Source organism: Neofelis nebulosa, chromosome 2 (assembly GCF_028018385.1).
Source record: "Neofelis nebulosa isolate mNeoNeb1 chromosome 2, mNeoNeb1.pri, whole genome shotgun sequence".
Taxonomy (NCBI): Eukaryota; Metazoa; Chordata; class Mammalia; order Carnivora; family Felidae; genus Neofelis; species Neofelis nebulosa.
The window spans coordinates 13,812,224-13,837,312 of NC_080783.1; the positions used below are offsets into that span (position 1 = coordinate 13,812,224).

Consider the following 25,089-nt stretch of genomic DNA (forward strand, 5'->3'; position numbering starts at 1 on the left):
GTTTACCTGTCAATTTCTTATATCTCAGGTGTTACTCTTTCTCTGATTCACTTTTCAGTTTGCTGAAATATATCCTTGAGTAATTCTTTCAGAGAAGGCTTGTGGCTGGTAAACTGTCTGGGTCCTAGCAGATCCTAAATTTTCTTTTTCTTGCTCTTACACTTAAATGTTGTTTGGCTGGGTATGGAATTCTAGAATCAAAATTATTTAAATCAGGACTTAGATAATAATTTCTCCTTTTATTCTATCATCCAGTGCTGCCAACGACAAATCTCTTAGGAAAACAGAGGGGCGTTTGTTTTGTTCTTTATCTGTTTGTTTTCTGCTCTGGAAATTTTTACGGTTTTCTTTTCATCTTAGGGATTTGGATAGTGGACGCATTAAGATGTATCCAGATCTGAATCCTTTTTAAAAATTCATCCTGTGCAATACTCAAGACATGCCATTCTTCAGCAATGTACGTCAGATATATTTTCTTCAGGTATGTATCTCCTCTCGTCTTTCTAACTTTTATTATTCCTCTGTTAGTTATCTGTCACTACATAACAAACCACCTCAAAACTTTAAGCCTTGGGGTGCCTGGATGACTCAGTCAGTTGAGCATCCAAGTCTTGATTTCAGTTCACATCATGATCCCAGGGTCATGGGATTAAGCTCAGTATGGGGCTCCATGCTCAATATGGGGCCGGCTTGGGATTCTCTTTCCCTCTGCCCCTCTCCTGCTCACAGGTACACAGATACACACTCTGTTTCTCTCTCTCAAAAAACAGCAACAACAACAAAAACAAAAACTTCAAGGCTTAAAACAACATTTCATTATTTCTCATAATTCTGTGGATTAGCTGGTTGGCTCTTCCATTGGTCTTGCCTGAGGTCACTCACGCAGATGCTTTCAGAGGGCAAGTCAGCCAGGCCTGGGCTCAACTGGAACACTCTCTCCATCTGGACTTCTTCATCCATCATGTGGGAGTCTCCACGCAGCATCTGAGAAGGCAGAAATGGAAACCTCAGGAACTCCTAAAGTCTGAATGAAGTCACACATCATCTCCATCATTTTCTATGGGCCAAAGCAAGTGACAAGAACAACCCAGATTCAAGACTGGAAAAACAGGCTCCATATCTCAATGGGAGGAACTGCAAAGGATTTGTGGACATATTTAATCTAGCACAGTTGTTCTTTACCTCTTTGGGAGCTTTTACTTGACAGATGTTAGACTCCTAGGTCAATGCCCACTGTCTCCAAACTATTCTCTCATTGGTCTAGAAGAAGTCTTTGATTGACCTAATCTTTTGGCAAATACCCAAGAATGTACAGGAGTGGTTTACATTCCTTATCCTCTCCTCATCAACAACATGGACTTGTAACCAGAGCTTTTGGAAAGGTGAGGTGCCAGGGAATGGGAATTGGTAGACGACGGTGGCCCAAAAGGTATTAAACACTTCCAAATCCCTAAGGGAACAGTGAACTAAAGATTCTCAGTGTCTCGTGCCTGGAGGAACTATGATTCTGTCAGTTCCATGAGCAGCTCTATGTTCTGGCAGACCTTAGAGAACTGAGAATTTGTTACCTCCTTTCGGGAGCATCAATATTCTTCTTTGTGTAGCCACCTCAATAAATTTCCACCTGCTTATTTTTTTAGTTACGTCTTTTTATCGTGTCATCTGGTCTCTTCCCATTAGCCACATCATTGTGTTGTTGCAACAACCACAAACCTCTCAATACATACAAAACAGTCTTCTAATTGCCTTGAAATAATTTTCTGCCTGTTCTCTTTCATTTTGCAGATGGGTTCTAGAGGCAAAATAAAATAATTTTGCCGTATTTTCAACTTGGATAATTTAAGCAGACAAATTATTAATGGAAAGATTAGATCAAACCTCCAAAAGATCTGCATACTCCCAAGTGATCTAGATTTTACCAGCTTCTAAATTAATTGTGTGACCTTGGACTTGTTTGCATGTCCTAGTTTAGTGGCTAGCATATAGGGAGGAATTAAGTAAGTGCCTTTTGATAAAATGTAAAAGTAAAATTTGTGTTCATATGCCATGATTTTAATCATAGTTGCCTTCATTTGAGGACCTACTATGAGAAAGACACTCTCTAAGATTCAATACATATGCATTCCATTAATCCCTCCAGAAACCTATGTATTTGACAAACATTTATTGGAAACTACTATGTGCCAGGCACTCTTGTAGGTTACAATGATAAAACAAAGACCAAAAGAGACCCAAGGGCCTCCATTCATGATGCCTTGTATTCTGGTGGGAGAGGTACACAGGCACAAAAAAATAAACAAAACAGTATCATGTCGAGTGGATATGTCCTAGAAAGAAAAATGAAACAAGGTGGGGAGATAGGATGTGAGAGTGGCAGCTCTCTTAGACAGTGAAAGCCTCCCTGAGGAGCTGATCACTGAACAGAACAGTGAATGAAGTGACTCTGAGGCACTGTGATCTGAAATTTCAGGCCTCTATGATACAGAAGTGGCTCAGATATTCAAGAGTGTGTCCAGGATCTTTGTTTTATGGCTTCCACTACATAAATCAATTTTCTCACAATTCTAGAGGCTGGAAGCCCATGATCAAGGGGCCTGCAGGTTCTGTTTCTGGTGAGAGCTCTTTTCCTGGCTTTCAGACAGCCTCAAATGCCCTTCCTATGTGTGCATGGAGACAGAAATGAGACAGAGAGAATGAGAGAGGGAGAGCCTGTGCTCTCTAGTGTTTCATCATGGAAGAATTAATCCTATCAGATCAGAGCCCATCCTGATGACTGTAATCAGTTAGTCCCTTCGAGGTTCCGTCTCCTAATACAGCCCCACTGAAGGGTTAGGGCTTCAACATACGGATTTTGAAAGAACACAAATCTTCAGCCCATAGCAGTCCTATATCTAGAAAGCGACAGAGATGGAACTGTAACTCAGGGCCACTTAGCAGCAAAGGTCGCATCCTATCCATCATGGTGCAAGACAGCACTCGCTAAGACAAGATTGCTTTCAGGACAAAGTAGGACAATGAATGGGAAAATGCTCTATAAATAGTCACTCACTACACAAATGTAACATGGTATTATTACCTCCAAGAACGTCGCTGTTCCTCATAACATAAACATCTTTTAAAGCACTGCAGTCTCATTTTAGTGAGACTTATCTGTGTGGTCACTGTAAAGAAATAACAGCTGAAGAATCAACCCAACAGTAGATGAATGAAGCATATGGAATACGAAGTGTCCAAACACAGCAACCCTGATATAATTAATTACGTGGGTTTTTTTTTTCTTTTAATTTCAGAATGCTGACAACCAGAAGTCATTACAATGTTGGCTTCTTCCTTCTCTATTTATTTTTTCTCTTCCATTTCAAACACAATTCTCTGTACTCCTGTCCAAGATGCTGGCTGGTGAGAAGCATAATGAAAATACTCGAAGGGGATCTAGATCAACAGAACAGTCGCCATCTTTCAGTAAAGAGAATGTTAATAAGCAAAAGGTTGTCATCATAAAGGCTATTGAAGCAATGACCTCCCGGGACTGGTAGCAGACACAGACTGAAAAGGTGACACTACCCTTTTCGGTGCTTCTATTTGCAAAAACTGGTCCTAGAGGAAAGCTTTGTAATATTCTGCAATATGAGCCAATAGAATGTGACCCTTTGGGAGAAAGAAGGAAAGTCTTTCCAAAGTAAGGAGGCCCTGGTGCAGACATTTGAGTATGTTTAACGCTGTTAAAATAAATGAGGTCAAAGCAGAAACATCATGCTATGCAAGACTCTAAGTGAAATTGGAATTTTTTTCAAAGTCCCATCTCATTAATAATTAATAGTGACCAAGGTTCAGCAAAGCCACGATACAGATTTCTCTTCATCTGTAAAATAGGATAGGCAATATAAAACCAGACACATTTCTGGCAAATTGGCTTCCCAAAGCAGATGTGTTTCTAAATGGGTCACTTTTTTTGTTATTTGCACAACAGTATTCCTCTCAGGAATAGAACTCATGAGTAATGGCCTCCTGGAAAGACACAGCATTCTGCCGACTCTGTGTGAATAATCTTAACAGAGTAGCCCATGACGGTGGATGTTCATACAATCATCATCATGTGACCAGAAAGAAGAATGTCAATGCTCACAGATTGCTTTCAGGATTTTTCTAGCCCAACACACCTGAGAGACCAAATGGGGCAGTCCCCATTGGTCACGGTGGCACCTTGTGACAATAACTTTTAGAGAAGAGAGAGAGCTTGAAAATAAAAGCACCCAGGCACACAGAGATGGCCAACATGGAGAATCCCTGTCTAGAGAAACAAAGTTCTCTTGAAAAAAAAAAAAAAACATTGAAAATATGGAGTCAGTCAGAGAATTTTCAAGAGCCAGTGGGAGATACTTCTTTCTTGTTAGATCTTCCCACGGGATTCTGTGGCAGTAAAAGAAGTGAGGGGAGAGGAGGAAAGCTGGACAGGTCGGGAGAAAGAACCTGCCTGAGCGTGGGCCGGCCTGATGCACGCTGAGGACTGCTTCTGGACGCAGTAATTTTGCATTCTTCAGAGATTCCTTCAGTGAGATTTTACGTGTTGTACCTGTGAGGGTGTACACACACACACACACACACACACACACACTTACATATCATGTTGCCTGATACAAGCAACATACTCAAGAACAGCCTTGTTAAAGGATCTTCCAGGGCAATGGATGTGCTCTACATCTGCCCGTCCAACACAGGAGCCACGAATCCCATGCAACTAGTGATCCCATCTCAAGATTCTTAATTATATCAGCAAAGACCCTTTCTCCAAATAAGGTCCCAAGGTCCAGGCATTGAGATTCAGAAACTTACTTGGGGGAACCATCATTCAGTCCTTTCCAGAAAACAGCCTGGCCCGCAGCCCGTAGAAGGACCCACTCTGACCTCTCTCAGGAAAACCTTTTGTGGGGAGCATTGTTGCCTGGCGTCCCCAGCTGGGGTGCCACAACTCCAGATCTGCTGTGGCAAGCATGTTCGAGCCCCCCCTTCTCTGGGCAGCTCCCGGTCAATGCTGAGCCCATCGTTCAGATGCCCGAAGACCTTCAATTAAAAAAAAACTGGTAAAAAGGGGCACCTGTGTGGCTCAGTCGGATTAACGTCCAACTCCAGTCATGATCTTGTGGTTCAGGAGTTCAAGCCCGGAATTGGGCACTGTGCTGACAGGGCAAAGCCTGCTTGGGATTCTCTCTTTCTCTCTCCCTCTCTCTCTCTGTCTTTCTCTCTCTCAAAATAAATAAATAAAGTTCAAAACAAACAAACAAACAAAAAAAACTGGTAAAAGAAAATGCACTAAAGCAAGAAGAAAGATAAACCCTGGGAAAAGACAGGGCAATTCCAGAAAGAGTCACAATATACCATTAAATTTAGTAATCTTATGACTGCAAGAAACAAAGCATTTAAAAAAAAAAACTCTAAATAACAATCACAGGGGCGCCTGGGTGGCTCAGTCGGTTAAGCGACCGACTTCGGCTCAGGTCATGATCTCACGGTTCGTGGGTTCAAGCCCCATGTCAGGCTCTGTGCTGACAGCTCAGAGCCTGGAGCCTGTTTCAGATTCTGTGTCTCCTTCTTTCTGCCCTTCCCCACTTGTGCTCTGTCTCTCTCTCTCTCTTAAAAATAAACATTAAAATAAATAAATAAATAAATAAATAAATAACAATCACAAATAGGAAATATTCAAGGGAAAGTTAAAGAATGTTAGGCTTTGTGGGGATCAAGAGGAAGAAGAAATGTCAAATAACTTCTCACATTATTAAAAAATGTATGTGTTTAAAAATTAACAGTGTATGTCAAAGGAATAGAAATACAGCCCAGACATAGTTTTCAAGCCCACTGAAGAACAACGAACATGTTTTGAGGCCCTTCTATCTGCTAGTCGCTGTTGAAGTGCCTCCTGTCACCCTGACAGCTGCCCCAGGAGACAGTGCTCCTCGTCACCATTCCCAACAGGTAGGTGGCCAAGGGCATGAGAAGTGACTGACCCAAGGTCATACTGCCAAAAAGTGGTGAAGCCAGAACTCAAACCCAGAAAGCCTGCTTTCAGAGGCTGTGTCCTTTTCTGTCTGTGCTATGGAAAGGCAATTTTAATTTTTTTTTTTTAACGTTTATTTATTTTTGAGACAGAGAGAGACAGAGCATGGATGGGGGAGGGTCACAGAGAGAAGGAGACACAGAATCTGAAATAGGCTCCAGGCTCTGAGCTGTCAGCACAGAGCCTGACGCGGGGCTCGAACCCACGGACCGTGAGATCATGACCTGAGCCGAAGTCGGGCGCCCAACCGACTGAGCCACCCAGGCGCCCCAATGGAAAGGCAATTTTATTAAGCCATCTGAGGACAGAGGTAAAGGAAGAAAAAGAAGGAAAGGGAAAAAGAATTGCAAATAGAGAATAAAGAAGTAAGTCGAAATGTATCAATAGTAATAATTAAGTGCTGGGGTGCCTGGGTGGCTCAGTCGGTTAAGCACCCGACTTCAGTTCAGGTCATGATTGCGCGGTTTGTGAGTTTGAGCCCTGTGTCAGCCTCTGTGCTGACAGCTCAGAGCCTGGAGCCTGCTTTGGATTCTGTGTCTCCCTCTCTCTCTGCCCCTCCCCTGCTGGCGCTCTGTCTCTCCCTCTCTCTCAAAAGTAAATTAAAAAAAATTTTTTTTCTTAACAATAATAATAATTAAGTGTAAATGGATCTTACAAATTGATTATTTGGAAAAATAATTTCCAAAATCCATACAGTAGCCCAGAAAGCCCACTTGCTCCATCTCCCCCTTTACCTTCCTGACTCTTTCTAGCACTTTCTCCCATTACCCATCCCGATCAAATAGTGCTAGTCTCTGTGATGCCCATACACGTGAAAGGAATGCAGCTCCCTCAGTGCCCGTGTTCTTTCCACTCACTATGCCAGGCACGCTGCTTTCCCATAGATCTGCGCCCCCCCTTCCTCAGGCCACCTTCAGAGTGACCCCTTCCCTAGCCGCTCTGCTTTAAAATTAATTTAAATTCAAACTCTCACTGCCCTCACCTGGCCTCCTTTATTTCTCTCCACAGCCGCATCCCTTCTAATGTCCTTTGCATTTTTGCCTATTTATTGTGTCTCTTTGCTGTCTTCCCGACTAGAATATAAATTCCACTAAGGTAAGGGGTTCTGTCTGTCTTGTTTTTTAGTAAAAGTCCACTGCTGTGCACAGGGCTTGGCACATGATAAGGAGTAAATGAACATTTCTTGAATAAATGCGTGCGATGATAACAATAGAAGTGACGAGATATTTAGAGCTACATGATAATGAAAAATTCCATAGCAAAATAAGTGCAAGATTCCTGTGGATGAAATTCGGAAACCCCATGGAAGCACTTAATAGGAGACCAGAATAAATGTCATAATAAAGACTTAATATAGGAAAGATTTCGATTCTCTCCAGTTGACCCTTAAGTTACAAGAGGGATTTTCAGAAAGCAAAAATATCAGGGCTCAGCAGAAAGGAACAACTTGCTTACGGTTGCACAGCCTATTAAGTGCCAAAGCTTGCATCAGACCAGACTCTCTTTCCCTCCTCTCCTCTGCCTTCCCATCCCCCCTCCCCACCTCACCTCCCAAGACCTCTCCCTGCAGTCTGACAGTAGATGGCAAAAAGAACAACCAGCAATGTTCCATTTTAAAATCTGATGTTATTCAACTCACACTTAGTGAAAACCGACCCATTTCAAAGCACTTCTTATAAAGTCATTTTAGTCTTCACTGTTATCCATGGAGATGACTGTCCTTATGTTCCGTTTACAGGTAAAGATACAGGCTCAGAAAAAAGGAATGGCTTGGCCGTACAGTGAAAGTTCACACAGCCAGATCCTTACAGCATACCTTGCCTGGAGGCTTAAACTGGGCGCTCAGTAGCTCGGTAAACGTTCACTAAAGCAAGTTGATCTTGGAAAGCGAGGTTACTTTTCTGGTCCTTAGTTTTGCATGGGAAAAAGGAAGGACTCTGCATCCTGGAAACCAAGAGAATCAATTCATTCCCTCTAATGTTTTTTAGGGGGGCCGAGGGAGGGGGAGTCTTCATGGTCTATTTAAAAGGTTGAATTACGTGCCTATCTTTAAAAATGTGGAGATCTGGGGCGCCTGGGTGGCTCAGTGGCTTAAGCGTCTGACTTCGGCTCGGGTCATAATCTCATGGTCGTGAATTTGAGCCCCGCGTCAGACTCTGTGCTGACAGCTCAGAGCCTGGAGCCTGCTTCGGATTGTCTCTCTCTCTCTCTCTCTCTCTCTCTCTCTCTGCCCTTCCCCAGCTCTCACTCTCTGTCTCTATCTCTATCTCTCTTAAAAGTAAATAAACATTAAAAAATAAAAATAAAAATAAAGAACAGGTGGAGATCTGGGGGGCCTGGGTGGCTCAGTGGGTTAAGTGTCTGACTTTGACTCGGGTCATGATCTCATGGTTTGTGGGCTCTCTGCAGTCGGTGTGGAGCCTGCTTCAGATCCTCTATTTCCCTGTCTCTCTGCCCCTCCCCGGCTCACTATCTCTCTCTCTCTCTCTCTCTCAAAAATAAATAAACATTAAAAAAATTGTGGAGATCTTCTATAAAATCTGGATTCCCAGCTCTTTTGGGAAAGTCTAAAGAACTAGACTTTAGCAACCAGTGGCTGGAGGTGAGTGGCTGCTGAACTCAACATTTTCCTCATTCATTTATTCTACTGGCCTCTCTGTTTCAGACAGTCGATTTCTAATTTCTGCAATGCCCATACTTTCTGCATAAGATTTAATAATAAGTTAGTGACAGATCAGAAGTTAGGACCTTAGGACCCATGATTTTGCCTTATCCCTTATATCAGTGCAAATTCTTTGCACACATGTCAGTCTTAAGGAGGCCTTGAAATTCTTACGCTCATGAGAAACTCATCACAGGTCAACAGTAGCCAATCAGACTGTGGCTGTTCCTCCCCCCTACCTGTCTCAGGGAAAGTTTCTTCATGCTCACAAAGCCAGCTAAGGCAAGATCATCTCCCATCCGGCTGCACAGGGAGGCAGCTGATCTCTTTCATGCGAGTTGACCCAGGGCATCCTTAAACATCCCTCTCACAGACTTATCAGCACTGCATGGATGCTGTGCCCATCAAAAACTTCTCATCTCCTCCTTCCTTTCCACACGACTGCTCTGCCACTGCGTGGTACTCAGATGTCAAAACAACGGCAAGATGGCAAACTGTCAAATGCGCTCTCTAGTCCGGCCTCATTGCAACACCAGATGCTTCCGGTCACCTGGGAAATCACTCTGACAATAGCTGCATATCAAGTTCAAGGTCAAAGTGAATTCTCAGCAGATCCTGCAAAAGTAGAATTTCTCAGCAGCTGTTTAAATAATTTATAACAGCAGGATGGATGCTTGCCTGAAAAGTGAGACATAAGATTTCACGTAAGTGACATCTTCCTATTACGTCTTAGAGGGGAAGGCAATCGGGTATCTCCACGCAGGACATGTGGTCGGGTGGTGATGCAGTTAAAACCCCTGAGTTCTAATCTGACCTTGCTCATCCCCTGTCACTGACTAAGACTGAAGTTTCTGACAGATAAGGAAGCCACATGTCAGCCCTACACAAGGCACAATTGCATGTCCCAAAAAAGGACATGCTGTGTCTTCATTTACTTAAGGAGGATAGAAGGAAGGTACTCGTGCCAACTCTGTCTGGAAAGCTTGCAGCCTAGTGCAGCTCGTCTCATTTCTTAAACTGTTTCCTTAGATGTGGGAAAACCCAAAGGTCTACTGCATTCCCACCTAGCAGACTCATGCTGAGGGCTGGAGGAGAGTGGTTTATTAGCTGATGAAGAAGACGAGAGTTAGCTATGTGGTTATTTAGAGGGAAACACTCTCAGCCACGGGGACAGCCGAAACCAGGGTCCTGAAGCAGGAATGTGTCAGTAGTGTTTACGAACTGAGGAGGCCAGTGTGAGTAGGGCGGGGTGGGGTGTTGGAGCCAGCAGGAGTGGCAGATGACATCAGGACAGAGCCAGAGACCAGACAGTGTGATACTTTGGTGCCCACTGTGGGAACTTGCCTTTTACTCCCACTGCGCTGGAGGGAGGCTCGTGTGGACTGACTTGATACCCATGTGTATTTAAGTATGTTCAGAACCACTGGAGTGGGCTAATCCACTTTTGCAAACGTCAGTTTTGGGAAATCTGAAAACACAGTCGGTATTTCCAATGAAAATTTAGTGTCTGAATTACGATGGGCTGTTACGTGTAAAATGCACCCTGGATTTTAAAGACTTAGCAAGAGAAAAACCACATAAATGGTCATTTGTGTCCTATCGCAAAAGTGCATATATGTTTAAACATCAGTTGAATTTCCAAATAGATGCTATCTGGAATGTGTGCTATTTAAGATTCATACTTTTCACTCCCAACAAAGAAACCCCTTCAGGAAATAGGTAATGAAAGCTGTTAACTGTCACATGTCCTTCTCATTCAAGATGAATGTTCAGCCTATACCTTCTTACGTTCCCAAAATTTCCCTGGGCAACATTTGCCCAAGCAAACACTCTACAACCAAGTAAGAGCAAAAATGCATACCTAAAAGTGACTGTATGGTCCTTGAGGAATTTAAGTGTCATTATCTTTTATTATAATATCACTGCAATAACATGTCCCCTATGGTCACCGTGACTCTTAACCAACAGCTGTCAAAATTAATAACTTACCCCAAAGTATAGAATCACGAGATATTTTCTAGAAAAGACATTTTTATGTGCCAGTTTTAATGTATTAGTGACAGTGAGTCTATAAAACATTCTATTTCAGAAGCAGTAACAGAGAAAACTGAGCAGGAAGGTGAGTTCATAACAGAAACAAAAAAACTCTATCCCTCGCCGGAAATTTTTCGAATGCTCTCTTCTCTTCCAACACAAAGCAATATTCCAGAACTGTGGATTGATAGGAAATGAAAGATACAGAGAAAAGCTCTGTTCTGAAAAACAAAACCCAGAATGAATAAGTCATGGAAATCCTTTACCTCCCTGACAGTCTAGCTCCCCAGGTGCTGAAAGCTGGCATAGAGAAGAGTGACATCTATTGTTCAGGAAGGTTTATGGGTGGGATTAACCAGTCCCACTGAGTAGACTGTGCGTTTAGTTCACGAGCAAAAGGTGACCTGTCTTCCCAGAGGAGCAAATCAGAGCGACCTGAGAAGAGGCGAATGGACGCGAATAGCCAGTTCCTAAGAATTATCCAGGAAATGCGGGCAGAGATCAGCAAGCTGAAGAAAGAGAATCAATTCCTCCGGATGACGCTGACTTCAAGCAGTCTGAGAACCTCAGGCGGCCCATGCAGAGAATCGGGAGATCAAAGGGAAGAGGAAGTCACAGACCCCGGCGACCTTGGGAAAACATCTGAAAAATCTCCAGCAACCCTTTACAGTGCTGTTTCCACCGATGCGGCACCAGCTGGGCGCGAACATCAAGGTACCGAATGACCATGCCTCTTCTGGGCTGTGCCCACCTTTGCAAAGGTCTCCTAAAGATCAGGTTTATTGTGCCTTTTCTATAACTGCATAAATTGGTATTTATTGTGGTGAGTTCCATTCTTTTCCTCCTGGTAGATTACCTTTAAATCCCCAGGGGAAAAAAGAAAATCGCTAGCATCGTCAAGCAGCATATATTAGCAGCCTCAAAACTGTTTCCAGATATTCCTGGAAAGAAAAGAATGGCGGGTTTGTGAAAATCAACCACCTTAAAAACAATGTGCTTTTTTCCTTCTTGACCTCAAGCATTTAAATGCCACATGATAGAACACTGAATGGATGAATGCCAAATGGCACGCTCACGTATTAAGTTAACGATATTGCACCGGAGTTAAGTGTATGGATATTACAGTCAGACAAATATGGCCGCCAATGGTTTCTCATTCATTATCCACTTGACTCAGAGACCCTTACTAGAAATCTTTCACCTCTGTTTTCTACCTTTGGGAGTGTGATAACGCCTACCTCATGCGGTTGTAGTACCTGTCTCACGGCAATAATAGACCCAGTGCTTAGTATAGCACCTGCAAATACACAACAAATGGCAGATATTGCTTCTTATCCGTGCTTTACAAAGAACTTTACTGCCCGTAGGAATGTACGTTGCACATAATTCAACCTACTCTACACGCTGAAGACTTCAAACTCAGGGTCAGTGTCTAATATATTCTAATACTCAAGCCTCTCACGTTTTATGGGGAAGAATTTTGACTGCAAAGACTACACACAAAGTCAGAAATCAGCAGAGCGAAAAATCCGTTCTACATTTAAATTGTCAGTGTTTGTCTCCATCCAACATATTCAAATAAAACTGAGGTACATGATTAAATACTCAAATTTCTTAATATCGTCTGGCAAAGGCTTTGGGCAATGCCATTTGAGGTTCTGAACAGCTTGGCAAGAAAACATGTCGTTTCCACCAGCTGGTTTTCTCTGTTAGAGAGGTCTCTCGCGCGCACGGGGCCCTACATTTCAAAGCTGGGAACAGATTCCAATAAGGATTTTTACCCTTTTTGTCAAGTGCGAGTCTGGATCTGAGTAGTTCTTTCTGCTGCCTATTTAACAGAGCTGAAAGAATAACTGATAAGGAGGTTAGAATTCCGCCTCGTCTAAAAAAAGAAAAAAAGAAAGAAGGATACATCCTTACCCACCCCCAAGTTCCTCCACCTCTGCAATCTTAAACATTTTGTACTAAATGTCTCTGTCTTGGTAAGGGTCTTCCTTGGATACTGTAGGATGTTTAGCAGCGTTCCTGGCTTCTAAATACTAGATGTCACTAGTATCTGCCTCTCACATTCATCATGACTGTCAAAAATGTCTTCAGACATTCCAAATGTTACTTGAAGGACAAAATTTCCTCCGATTGAAAACCACTGCCTTATTCCAAAGGTAGACGACACTCCTTCAAACCTATTTTCTATGATGCTTATCCTAATGAAAAAGTAAGTTGAGTCTTAGTATCTCTATTCTGCAAGTTTTACACCAAAGAACAAAGAGCATTACCCTATAACCTCTCAGGGCCTGAATGACATCAAGCTTAGGGGAGACTAGATTATTATTAAGAGCTGAACACACAGGGGCACTTGGGTGGCTCAGTCAATAAGCATCCAACTCTTGATTTCGGCTCAGGTCATGATCTCAAGGTTCAGGAGTTTGAGCCTCATGTTGGGTCCTGTGGAGCCTGCTTAGGAGCCTGCTTAGGACTCGCTCTCTCTCTCTCTCTCTCTCTCCCTCTCTTTCTGCCCCTCCCTCACTAAGCTCTCTCATTCTCTCTCTCTCCCTCAAAATAAATAAATAAACATTAAAAAAAAAACAAACAAAAGAACCAAACACACAGTTGATAGCATACTTCTTCTGTATATGGATGGTAACTCCCATCAAGAATGTTAGCATTATGGGGTGCCTGGGTGGCTCAGTCAGTTAAGCGTCTAACTTCAGCTAAAGTCATGATCTTGCAGTTTGTGGGTTCAAGCCCCACATCGGGCTCTGTGCTGACAGCTGGAAGCCTGGAGCCTGCTTTGGATTCTGTGTCTCCCTCTCTCTCTGCCCCTCCCCTGCTCACACTCTGTCTCTCTCTCAAAAAATAAACATTAACAATTTTTTTAAAAAATTTTAGCATTAAGTTTGAGAAGAACTGGTGAAAACAGTTGATGGAACTTGGGGAACTCTTGTCAGTTGCATCAATAAAACACAGAAAGAAATATGATTTCAACTGGTTTTTGGAAGCCCAGTTGAAGGACTTCACATGCATTTATCTGTGTCTTCTATGTAATGCACTATTACGGAAGTAAGTGACATTAAGTAGAAAGAACATTGGCCTGACCATGAGGACACCGAGTTGTAGTCCCAGTTTTGTAAAGGTTGATCAGCGCTGAGTAGGACACATAAAATTCCTGGCCTTAGCATCCTCATGTAAAAATGAATGGATTAAACTCGACGCCTTTCAAGGCCTATTCTAACTATAAAATTTTGTGATCCTATAAATGTAACATGCTTTTATGATCACTTGCCTCCTCTGTAAAATGGAAATAGTGATAAAATCGATGTCATATGGCTATTGAGAGCATGAAATGAAATAGCACAAGACTCATCATGAGCTACTTGGTAATAGTGAATACTGTATATTCAATAGTAACTATTGAATATAAGAATATTCCATGATATTCTTAATATGCATATTAAGAATATTCCATGATATTCTTAATATTGAATATGCCAGAAGAATATTATTTGACTTCGACAGAAGTTTTTTATTAGCAGTTTTAATAAGGCATTGCCAATATGCATTGAAATTCATACTTGAAACTGAATCATAGACATTTGCTATTAGAGAGCAACTTTCGAGATAATCCCCTTATTTTATAGGTGAGAATATAAGACCCAGAGGTTAACTTGCTCAATCCTCCTTAGAAAACAGGATAATATGAACCTATTCTTTGAGGAGCGCCTAGGCGGCTCAGTCAGTTAAGCATCCGACTCTTGGTTTTGGCTCAGGTCATGATCTCATGGTTTGTGAGTTTGAGCCCCACGTCAGGCTCTGCACTGTCGGTGCTTGGGATTCTCTCTCTCTCCCTCTCTCTCTCTCTCTGCCCCTCCCACCCCTCTCTCTCTCAAAATAAATAAACTTAAAAAAAAATAACTATTATTTGAGAAGGAACAATATGAAATCAGAAATGTGAGTCTCACTTTAAGAAAGGGAACTAGGGGGGCGCCTGGGTGGCGCAGTCGGTTAAGCGTCCGACTTCAGCCAGGTCACGATCTCGCGGTCCGTGAGTTCGAGCCCCGCGTCAGGCTCTGGGCTGATGGCTCGGAGGCTGGAGCCTGTTTCCGATTCTGTGTCTCCCTCTCTCTCTGCCCCTCCCCCGTTCATGCTCTGTCTCTCTCTGTCCCAAAAATAAATTTAAAAAAACATTGAAAAAAAAAATTTAAAAAAAAAAAAAAAAAAAAAAAGAAAGGGAACTAGGGGCGCCTGGGTGGCTCAGTCGGTTGGGCGGCCGACTTCGGCTCAGGTCATCATCTCGCGGTCCGTGAGTTTGAGCCCCGCGTCAGGCTCTGTGCTGACAGCTCAGAGCCTGGAGCCTGTTTCAGATTCTGTGTCTCCCTCTCTCTCTGACCCTCCCCCGTTCATGCTTTGTCTCTCTCTGTCTCAAAAATAAATAAACGTTAAAAAAAAAATTTTTTAAAAGAAAGGGAACTAATGATTAAAAAGGACTTGGAAGACAATCACTTGGAACGCAAACTTCTGTTGGTTCTGGGAAATGCATAGTGAGACAAAATGAGATTTTATGAGTGGAGAAGTCTGCTTCCTTCAGGACACAGAGCTACACTACAGCCCAGGGACACAGCTGCTTGGGTGTATAAATATATATATATATATATGCACACACATATACATATTATATTTGTATATTGCATAATATATATACATATACATATATCCATACATATTTATATTTATATTATATATAAACATATACATATATCCACATATATTTATATATAAAAGTATATATATATATTATATAAAATTATATATATCCAATATGTATATATTTATTTACATATATAAAATTTATATATATATATATATATATATATATAATTATAGGCTATAATGAGAATGCAGAGCACCTGCTTAGAATGAATTTTGTTGGATAAATTCTCAAGGAAGCATCTGTACTAGTGGATAAGCATTCAGTGGATACGAAATCCAAACAGCACTTTCAGCCCTTCCCTGGCCCTCCTGCCCTGTGCAATGGCACCTTGGGACTATCAGGGAAGAAGCAATTTGCTGCAAGGAAGATAAAGGGAACAGCTCTTTACAGAGATCCCCCAGCATTGCTGGACCTCCGACTTTCTGCAATGCGTTCCTATCCTTTGCTGGCAAATACCCTGCATTTGGCAGCGATCCCTGAAGTTGTGCTAAGGACCCCATAATGCTGTGTTGAATGGCCTTTCCCTTTTACTGATGAGAAACCAAAGGACACAGACTATTTGTGACCCAGAGAGATGAACAAAGAACCGACTTGCTAATCGGTCAAGCTACAGAGTACGTCTCAAATAAGAATAAACTTCCCTTTGCCCTTCTCCGCGTAATTTCCTCTGTGGGGACTTCCTACCATTCAGTACAAGGAGACTGCTTTGTAACTGTTTCAAACAGAAACTTTTATGATTGTTAATAGTCACAAACTTACTTTTAGACAATTATAGAAGTTATCGATCTCGGCCAAAGAAGTGTTTGGAGATAGTTTAGAAATAGTATTTGCATGCAGTTAATCATTTCAGATAGATTTGAACTTAAACCACCTCCCCTTACCCCAAACTCTTGCCTAAAAGTTTCAAACTATAAAAAGCCAGGGACGCCTCCACTTGTTCAATGACCATAATAATTTGCTGTCTGCAGTCTACATATGTGGGCAGTAAATTTAAGTAAGAAATAACTGTGCTTCTAGCACTCTTAAAACCCAAACACGATACAGGCCTTCCTTTTCTTCTTTTTTTAAAGTTTATGTACTTATTTTGAGACAGGGAGGGAGAGGCAGAGAGAGAGAGAGAGGGAGAATCCCAAGCAGGTTCCAGACTGTCAGCACAGTGACCATCGTGGCACTCAAACTCATGAACCCTGAGATCATGACCTGAGCCAAAATCAAGAGTCAGACACATAACCAACAGAACCACCCAGGAGCCCCAATGTGGGCCTTTCTTAAACATTCATGCTAGTTAATGCCAGAGCTGTGACAAGAAAGAGTAAAGATTTGACAGACGTTCCTTAAGTGCTCCAGAAAATGAACACCACCCCATGAGGTCCCGGTTCTTAGCCCCCAGGTAATAACTGGAGGTCTGGTCAACCTTAGTACAGAGTAACTGCATTTCAGACACATTAACCTCCCTTAAATAAAGCTCTTTTAATCAAAGTGCCTGAGTTACAAGAAAGCGAGAAGACTTAATTCAGATCAAGAGAAAAGTTTACTGGAAGACACGGACAGAAATGGAACTGAGGGGCACCTGGGTGGCTAAGTCAGCCAAGCATCCAACTTTGGCTCAGGTCAAGATTTTATGGGTCATGAGTTTGAGCCCCACATCAGGCTCTCTGCTGTCAATACAGAGCCCACTTTGGATCCTCTGTTCCCCTCTCTCTCTGTCCCTCACCCATGAACACTCTCTCTTAAAAATAAATAAAAATTAAAAAAAAAAAAAATGGAATTGAAAGTCCTCCTAAACTAAGGCCATAAATTTCTCTGTCTCTCTCAGAACTCCAGTTTCCCATGCAATGCATCTTTACTTCTTTCCAATACCTGCTGGCCTTCCATTTCTCAATCAGCAGGCTTCCTCATAATGACTGCCCCAACTAAAGTCAAGACACATAATTACGGGCCAGTTAACAACAGCCAGTTCAGTTATGTGTGGCCATTCAGGGGATAAGAGTCTATGAGGAACAGGTCCTTCTACAATCTAGGAGAGAGGAAGGAGAGAGGAAGAGGAGGAAGGAGAGAGGAAGCTGTCCAGAGTTGTCCGGAATATCCATGTTCTTCCCATTTTAAAGTCTTGATTTATTATTTCTACTTGGCCAGATCTCTGTTCTAACGCTGCATCCTTTGCAACCACCCTCTTTACACAACTTCCAGACCTCCTCCCTCATCTGTCTCTCTCCCCTTGCCTTTATCAGCCTAACCTGACTTCCCAGGATCGATCACTACCTGAATTTTATCATCTATGGTTTGTTCATCATCTGTCTGCATACAAGAAGGTAAGCTCCATGCAGGCAAGAATTTTGTGTTGGCCACTGCCATATCCCCATCACTATCTCCTGGCATGTGACTGGCACTCAATTATTTAGAAGTCAGTGAGTAGATGTCGTTTCTCTGAAGGAAAAAAAGTAATCAAAAGCAATAGTTCTGTTGAGTTAGCTTTAACGAAGTACTATTAATATAATTTGCCATTTGTGGACATCATCAAAGGTAAAATTTTGGGTCTCCCATACAGGCAACGTCATGATTGTGAGACGCTATTCCATTTCTTCACCAGTTCACTCATTTGTTGCACATGACCTCTGGAAAGCTGGGGAAAGACACCCAAAGAGTGGAATTCTAGACGCTCGGGGAAGAGTTAAGCCCCTGGCATGTTCTTCAATAAAGAAGGAGGACAAGGAAGAAGAGATGTTGGCAGCTGATTCTTGGACCAACAGTAGTTCCAACGGAAGAGCTTTTCCTGAGCATGGTTTTGGTAATGTAACCAGGTAATAACGTACAGTCTGCCTTGAGCTAGGTTATAGGCACAGGCTGTGATGGGTACCAAGATGTTCTCCTGGATAAGCAAGGTCTTATCTGGTGGAGGAAACAAAGCCAAACAGGCTCTCCGGTCAAAATAATTTCCATCGCATGCATGTCCATTTAGGGAATCAAAAGAAAGAAAAATTTTTGAGACCAAATGGCGCTATAATAGGTACCTCTGTTAGCAGAACACTTAGCCAGTCTTTACTTACTTATCGGGCATTAATGACGGTACTCTGAGCTGGGCACTGGTGATACGAGATTCACGGGCAAAAGTGACACGTTACGTTCGACACTCTCATTCGGCGACAAAGACACGCAAGTAAACTGATCACTGTGATAAAGTGCCTCTCAAGGAAAAGACACACTCACTTTGGGAACTGGACACAGAACTCCTCTCTGAGAGAGAACGGTTCTTAGAGAGGAAGTGACTCAGTGGATTGCGGGGCCTATGAAAATGGCAGTGCTCTGGGGGCCTGGGTGGCTCAGCCGGTTAATCGTCCGACCTCGGCTCAGGTCATGATCTCACGGTTCGTGGGTTCGAGCCCCGAGTCGGGCTCTGGGCTGACAGACCACAGCCTGGAGCCTGTTTCAGATTCTGTGTCTCCCTGTCTCTCTCTGCCCCTCCCCCACTCGCGCTCTGTCTCCCTCTGTCTCAAAAATAAATAAACACTAAAAAAAATAAATTAAAAAAAAAATGGCAGAACCCAAAAGGGCCAAGAGGCAAAGAGAAAAGTAACTTGTTTTGCAAAATATATGAGTTGGTGTTTCGAGAGTTAGGCACAGCCTGAGAAAAAGAGAGATTTGAGAAAACATTTGAGAGACACGTGGGGGGTCTTTAAGAGGAAGGTCAGACAGTGGCCCCAGTAGCGGGTGGAGCCAAGGGCCCTTTCAGAGCAAAATTGTCTGTCAAGTCTAACTTCCGCCTCTACAAGGCTAGAGCATGACCTCCCCTCCCCACACTCGGCACCCTGGCTTTCCAATTCTCACTTATCATGGGGAAGAGAAAATGGAACAAATGTGGTTGTGGAGAGAAGAAAGGAGTCATGGAATTCAACAGCGGCAGGAAAACCAAGGGAGGGACAACCAGGGACAGGCCAGCAGGGATTGTCATGAACATTGGAAAGAGCGCCGGACCTCCCACGGGATGTGGGACACAGAAGCAGAGCCGGTTTTATTTGAATTTTGCCAGACAGGATGAAAATCGTATGTCACTCATAGAAAGTTCTATTATAGAAACAGTGAGCGTAGCCTGAGTCGTGGAGGACAGCTGCAGGGGGCCAGGCAAAGAAAAATGGAAAGATCACCCCAGGTAGAGCAGAAAAGACAAGAAGATAGAAGAAGGCACGGCTGTGAGGAAAACAAAAGTAGTGAAGTGAGTGAGGGTGAAGAAGGGAGCCAGACCCAGCATAAGGAGCCTTCTGCACAATGCTTGTGAGTCCGTGGTTTGTCCTATAATTATGGGAAAGCTAGTAAAGATAATGTCCTTCTGAAAAGTTGTAAAATGCAAAAATATTCAGAAGTGAGTGTTACAAATACCCCTGTTTTCATCTGCAAGAATTCTGTCATACTTTCTACAGATATTTTATATATAACAAAAAAAAAGGAAAAAAAAATATTACTAATAAAGGCAAAAATCCAAGGGCGTCCGGGTGGCTCAGTTAGTTAAGTGTCCGACTTCAGCTCAGGTCATGATCTCATGGTCCATGGGTTTGGGCCCTGCGTTGGGTTCTGTGCTGGCAACTCAGAGCTTGGAGCCTGCTTCAGATTCTGTGTCTCCCTCTCTCTCTCTATCTCTCTCTCTCTTAGTCTCTCCCAAAAATGAATAAAAATTAAAAAAAAAAAAAATTAAGACAAGGTTCCTATATCTCTCTTCCCGGGTCCCCGGTCCTGCCAATGGGCAAGTGTTATCATGAGTTTCACTTCTATCCTTTTGGCCTATTTTTTTTTTCATACGTTCATTACATTCTTTCATGCATTCGTTCATTCAACAAATAATCCTGGAGGTGTACTACCTGTGGGGCAGGATTCTAGGCCATGAGGATACAGAAAAAAAAAAAAAATTGTCAGAAATCTCTGTCCAAGGGGAGAAGTTTCCTTTGTAACATGATAATCAATAAGCATGAAAATACATACAGTGTATAATTTATGTTACATATTAAGTATGAGAGAGACTAGGAAACTAGGAAACCAATTAAAAGGGGGAAAGAACAGCTAACAGAGCAAAGCATTGTTGAAATTTTTATCATGGCCAGAGAACGCCTTACCATTTGAGTAAAAGGGAAAGAGTTCTGACGATATCTGGGTAGGAAAAACTTTCTAAGAACAGAAGACAGCAAATACAGTGGATGTTGGGAGGCGTTTGACTGGTGTTTGAGGAAGGGAAAGGAGGCTGTGACTGGAACAGAGTGAGCGAGAAAGTGGGGGAAGATGAAGGCAAAACTCTAGGGGGTGGCCTTGCACTCCCTTCCAATGATTCTGGATTTATTCTGAGTGAACTGGGCACCTAACACGCTCTTTTCATTAAAAATAAAAATAAAAGATTGTGTAGGGAGTCCCGCTTTAAAAAGACTGTGGGAAAACAGTACAGAAAATTAAAAGACCAGGTTTAAGCTAAAAAAAAATAATCTAGGCGAGAAGTGATCATTTCTTGGCCAAGGGTAGTAACAGCACATATGGTTTCTGGATATATTTTGAAGGTGAAGCCTGTAAGATTTATTGGCAGAGCAGATGTGGGATATGGAAACAAGAAGTGTACATAGTTTGGGGCGCCTGGATGCCTCAGTCGGTTAAGTGTCTGACTTTGGCTCAGGTCATGATCTCACGGTTCGTGGGTTCAAGCTCCACATCGGGCTCCGTGCTGACAGCTCAGAGCCTGGAGCCTGCTTCGGATTCTGTGTCTCCCTCTGTCTCTGCCCTACCCCACTCATGCTCTGTCTGTCTCTTTCTCTCTCTCTCTCTCTCTCTCTCTCTCAAAAATAAACATTTGGGGGGCACCTGGGTGGCTCAGTCGGTTGAGCGTCCGACTTCGGCTCAGGTCGTGATTCACAGTCCGTGAGTTCGAGCCCCGCGTCAGGCTCTGTGCTGAGTGCTCAGAGCCTGGAGCCTGTTTCAGATTCTGTGTCTCCCTTTCTCTCTGACCCTCCCCCGTTCATGCTCTGTCTCTCTCTGTCTCAAAAATAAATAAACGTTAAAAAAAAAATTTAAAAAAAAAAAAATAAAAAAATAAAAAAAAATAAAAAAAAATAAAAAAAATAAAAAATAAACATTTGGGGAAAAAAAGAAGTGACATAGTTGTAGATAGTTATATAAAAGCACTAAACGTTCATTGTAAAAATGAACGTGTCCTTTGTTTTAAAAACTTATTTATGTACAATATACATATATACATAGATATGTGTGTACATATTTATGTTTGTATATAATATATATATACAGTTATATAAAGGCACTAAATGTTCATTATAAAAAGAAAATCGCAAATTATAAAACATAAATGCAATATTCAAAGTAAAAAAGTATAAAAAGGAAAATCTTCTATAACTTCACTGTCCAAAAAACCACCATTTATATTTTGATGGACATCTATCTTTCCAGGCTGTGTCTACATACTTTGAAACTGTGCCGTGCACATTTCACAATGTTTTATTTTTTGTCCTTAAACCACTACATTCTCATAGACCTATAATGCTGAGAAATGCAGTATTATTAACTTTCTCGTTTCAACTCATATTATTTCTGTGATCATTTAGGAGCATAGCCAACGTTTATAACGTATTACTTCTCTGAAGCAAAATGTTTTCCCAATTCCAAGTTGCGGAGGAACAGGCTATTTAGAATACAATCCATTGGTAATTTAGAATCTACTTTAATGGGGAAGACTGAGCCAACCGCCAGTTTGTGTTAAAGCAAGAAAGTCAGTAATGGCTTAAAATCAACAGCTGGGTTGGCATAAAATCCAGTCAATATGGAAAACTGTTGAGAAGAACAAAGCACGCTATTTTTTTGTTAGAGTTCTTTATTTTGTCTTTAACTTCTTCGGTGATTAGTAAAGTAACATGTCATTACATTAGCCCTCTAATTTTTTTTTTGTAAATTCATTTACTTTCTAATAGCTCTCAAAGAATTTTACCAAGATTTATCAGGAACCAATTTGTCTGAACCAGCCTTTGAAGCAATCAGACATCGTACCTAATTTGCTTCTGAGCTTTTTCATTATTCTACCACGGAAGCATTTTACAGAACAATGCCAATGTCAATATTTCTAACAACTAATGCTCTCCAAACACCAGAGATAGAATGTTAATTTTTCCTTAATTTTCATAGAAATTAGAAACCTAATCATCTCCTGCATTTAAGAAAAAAATCTCAGGCAGGCAGCTGGGTGGCTCAGTAGATTGAGCCTCTGACTCCTGGTTTCAGCTCAAGTCACGATCTCACTGTCGGATTAAGCCCCATGTGGGGCTCTGCACACAGCACAGAGCCTGCTTGGGATTCTCTCTCTCTCTCCCTCTCTGTCTCTCTCTCTCTCTCTCTCTCTCTCCCTCAAAAATAAATAAAACATTAAAAATAAATTTAAAAATAAATAAAAAATAAATAAAAAGATTAGGGGAATGGGTCCATATAGAGCATAGCATAAAACACAGAAATGCTAAATCACTATGTTGTACACCTGAAGCTGACCTAACACTGTACGTCCACTACACTCAAAATAAAATATTTTCATAAAAATGAATCAATTATCAATTTAATTAGAAATGCTATATTATTCATTTTATTGATAGGAGAAACTAGACACATTAAAATCAAAATATACAGTTGACCCTCAAACCGTGCTGGTCTACTTACATGCGGATTTTTTTTAAGTACAGTACAGTACGTGAATCTACTTTCTCTTCCTTATGATTTTCTTTTCTTTTTAGTATTTCTTTATTTACTTTGAGAGAGAGAAAGAGCAAGCAGGGGAGGGGCAGAGAGGAAGGGAGAGAGCGAGAATCCCAAGCAGGCTCTGCACCATCGGCGCATGGAATCTGACGTGGGGCTCGAACCCACAAACCCTGAGACCATGACCCGAGCTGAAATCAAGAGCCAGTCACCCAACCAACGGAGCTACCCAGGCGCCCCTTCCTTATGACTTTCTTAATAACATTTTCTTTTCTCTAGTTTACTTTATTGTAACAGTACAGTATACACAACATACAAAATATGTGTTAATCGAAGCGACTATTTCTGTTATTGGTAAGGCTCCCAGTCAACAGGAGGCTAGTAGTAGTTAAGTTTTGGGCAAAGTTATATGCAGATGTCCCACGGCCCCGGTGTTGCGTGCCTCACCCCTGCCTTGTTTTGAGTGTCAGCTGGATCCTTTCCTCTTCTTACAGCAAAAATGGTTAAGAAGTCAGCCTCTGGAATCCGATGGCTAAAATCTCAACTCCATCATTGGCCTTGGAAGCGTTATTAGTCTGTTTTGTACCATAGTTTATTTTTTTCTTAAAAAAGGAATCGTAACGGCAGTTACCATGTAGTTTTGTAAAGAATAAATGAAACAGTCAAGTGAGTGCTTACAAATGGCAGAGCAGTTATTATTTTATTGATCCCAAAGTATGGAACCAGTGGCCTTTCTCCCAAGGGAGGGAGCAGATGTGTTCCCCTGGACGCAAGTCACTAAATGCCACTCAGTGAAATGATGGCCTTATCTAATACAAAGAGAGACAGAGACCGACAGAGGACAAACTTGGAGAAAAGGCAATCATTTTAAACACCATTCTTTCAACTTTTTCCTGAGAGCAGTATATCCCAGTTTACGTCAAGAGTCTCTATAACACTATTGGAGGGAAAAGCAGCGGGCAAAACGGAACAAACTAATCCCTCAGATGACACAAATCATCCCTCCTCTCTCCCTTTTACTGTTCAGGTGGGGTGGATGTAACATTAATTCACAGTCAATGACTTCAGGTTTATCTGGATTATAAAACAATCACCTCAAATTTCTGCTTCATTTCAGCTGAAGAGCTTCAATGTGAGAGACCCTTCGCCTGAAAAAATACGATACTCTTTAAAGATCAAGGGAAAAACCTCCCTTCGATAGTTTTAAATCTTAGTTTTATCAGCACCTTTCACTGGGCTTAATCAAAAGGCCTATACTCATGGATTTTTTGCATTATTGTGGAACTAAGCAAAATGTATTATTATACGTTTTAAATGAGATTTTAATGCTTCCGGCAGTATTTGGTGGTTTGGAAAAAAATAGTAAATGTTTTATACGAAGGCTCAGTAAAAAGGGTTATGTATATTCTCCTTCTGCTTCCTTTAGGGACAAGATGAAGACAGTCAGTTTCCTGTTACCTGTGGATGTGTCTTCATATTCCAAAAATTCAAGTTCTTTGAAATGCTCCCAAAACCAGACCACCAACCAACTAAGCACCATTGCAGAATAGGATTGTGAGGTGGTGAAATTTAAGAAACAGCCGCTTCCCAAGAGACGGGAACACTGAGGCCTCGTTGGGTCAGTATTCTCCCCTACAAAGAGCTCTGGAAAGATGCCCAGTAACACACACAAAATGCTTGGCATCAGGTCAATGGCCTTGTCAGTGGACTTGGCCAAGAAATGGAAGCGATTACCTGATGTCGTTGTTGAATACTAATGTTGATGGCTGTACAGTGACTATTATAGTCTTTCTATGCAGCATGTGAGCAATTAAATGTAATTAAATTAAATAGCATGGGGTGTTCAGTATCTGCCTTATGCCATCAGAAAATGCTGTTTACATTGTAAGTGTCACTTTCCAGCTGAAACTATAA

At 41.9% G+C, this 25,089-nt stretch overlaps 1 protein-coding gene and 1 long non-coding RNA gene across 2 annotated transcripts in view; one reads left to right on the forward strand and one right to left on the reverse strand.

Moving 5' to 3' along the window:
- Window positions 1–833: 833 nt before the first annotated feature.
- The window catches only part of LOC131497112 (uncharacterized), a 33,418-nt gene continuing 9,162 nt past the window's right edge, over window positions 834–25,089 (reverse strand). Inside the window, exon 3 of the long non-coding RNA XR_009254774.1 lies at window positions 834–984. This is a non-coding gene — a long non-coding RNA (uncharacterized LOC131497112). The remainder of the gene's footprint in view (window positions 985–25,089) is intronic.
- Window positions 11,198–24,725, forward strand: CCDC195 (coiled-coil domain containing 195). The gene is made up of 3 exons (XM_058703112.1): window positions 11,198–11,462; window positions 18,005–18,257; window positions 24,602–24,725. The coding sequence occupies exons 1-3, from the start codon at window positions 11,198–11,200 to the stop codon at window positions 24,723–24,725; spliced, it is 642 nt and encodes a 213-aa protein (XP_058559095.1).

Coding starts and splice junctions, on each gene's coding strand:
- CCDC195 (XM_058703112.1), top strand. CDS start 11,198: ATGGACGCGAATAGCCAGTTCCTAAGAATTATCCAGGAAATGCGGGCA. Junction 11,463..18,004: donor AGCTGGGCGCGAACATCAAG/GTACCGAATGAC, acceptor TCTCCCATACAG/GCAACGTCATGATTGTGAGA. Junction 18,258..24,601: donor GGTTTTGGTAATGTAACCAG/GTAATAACGTAC, acceptor TGCTTCCTTTAG/GGACAAGATGAAGACAGTCA.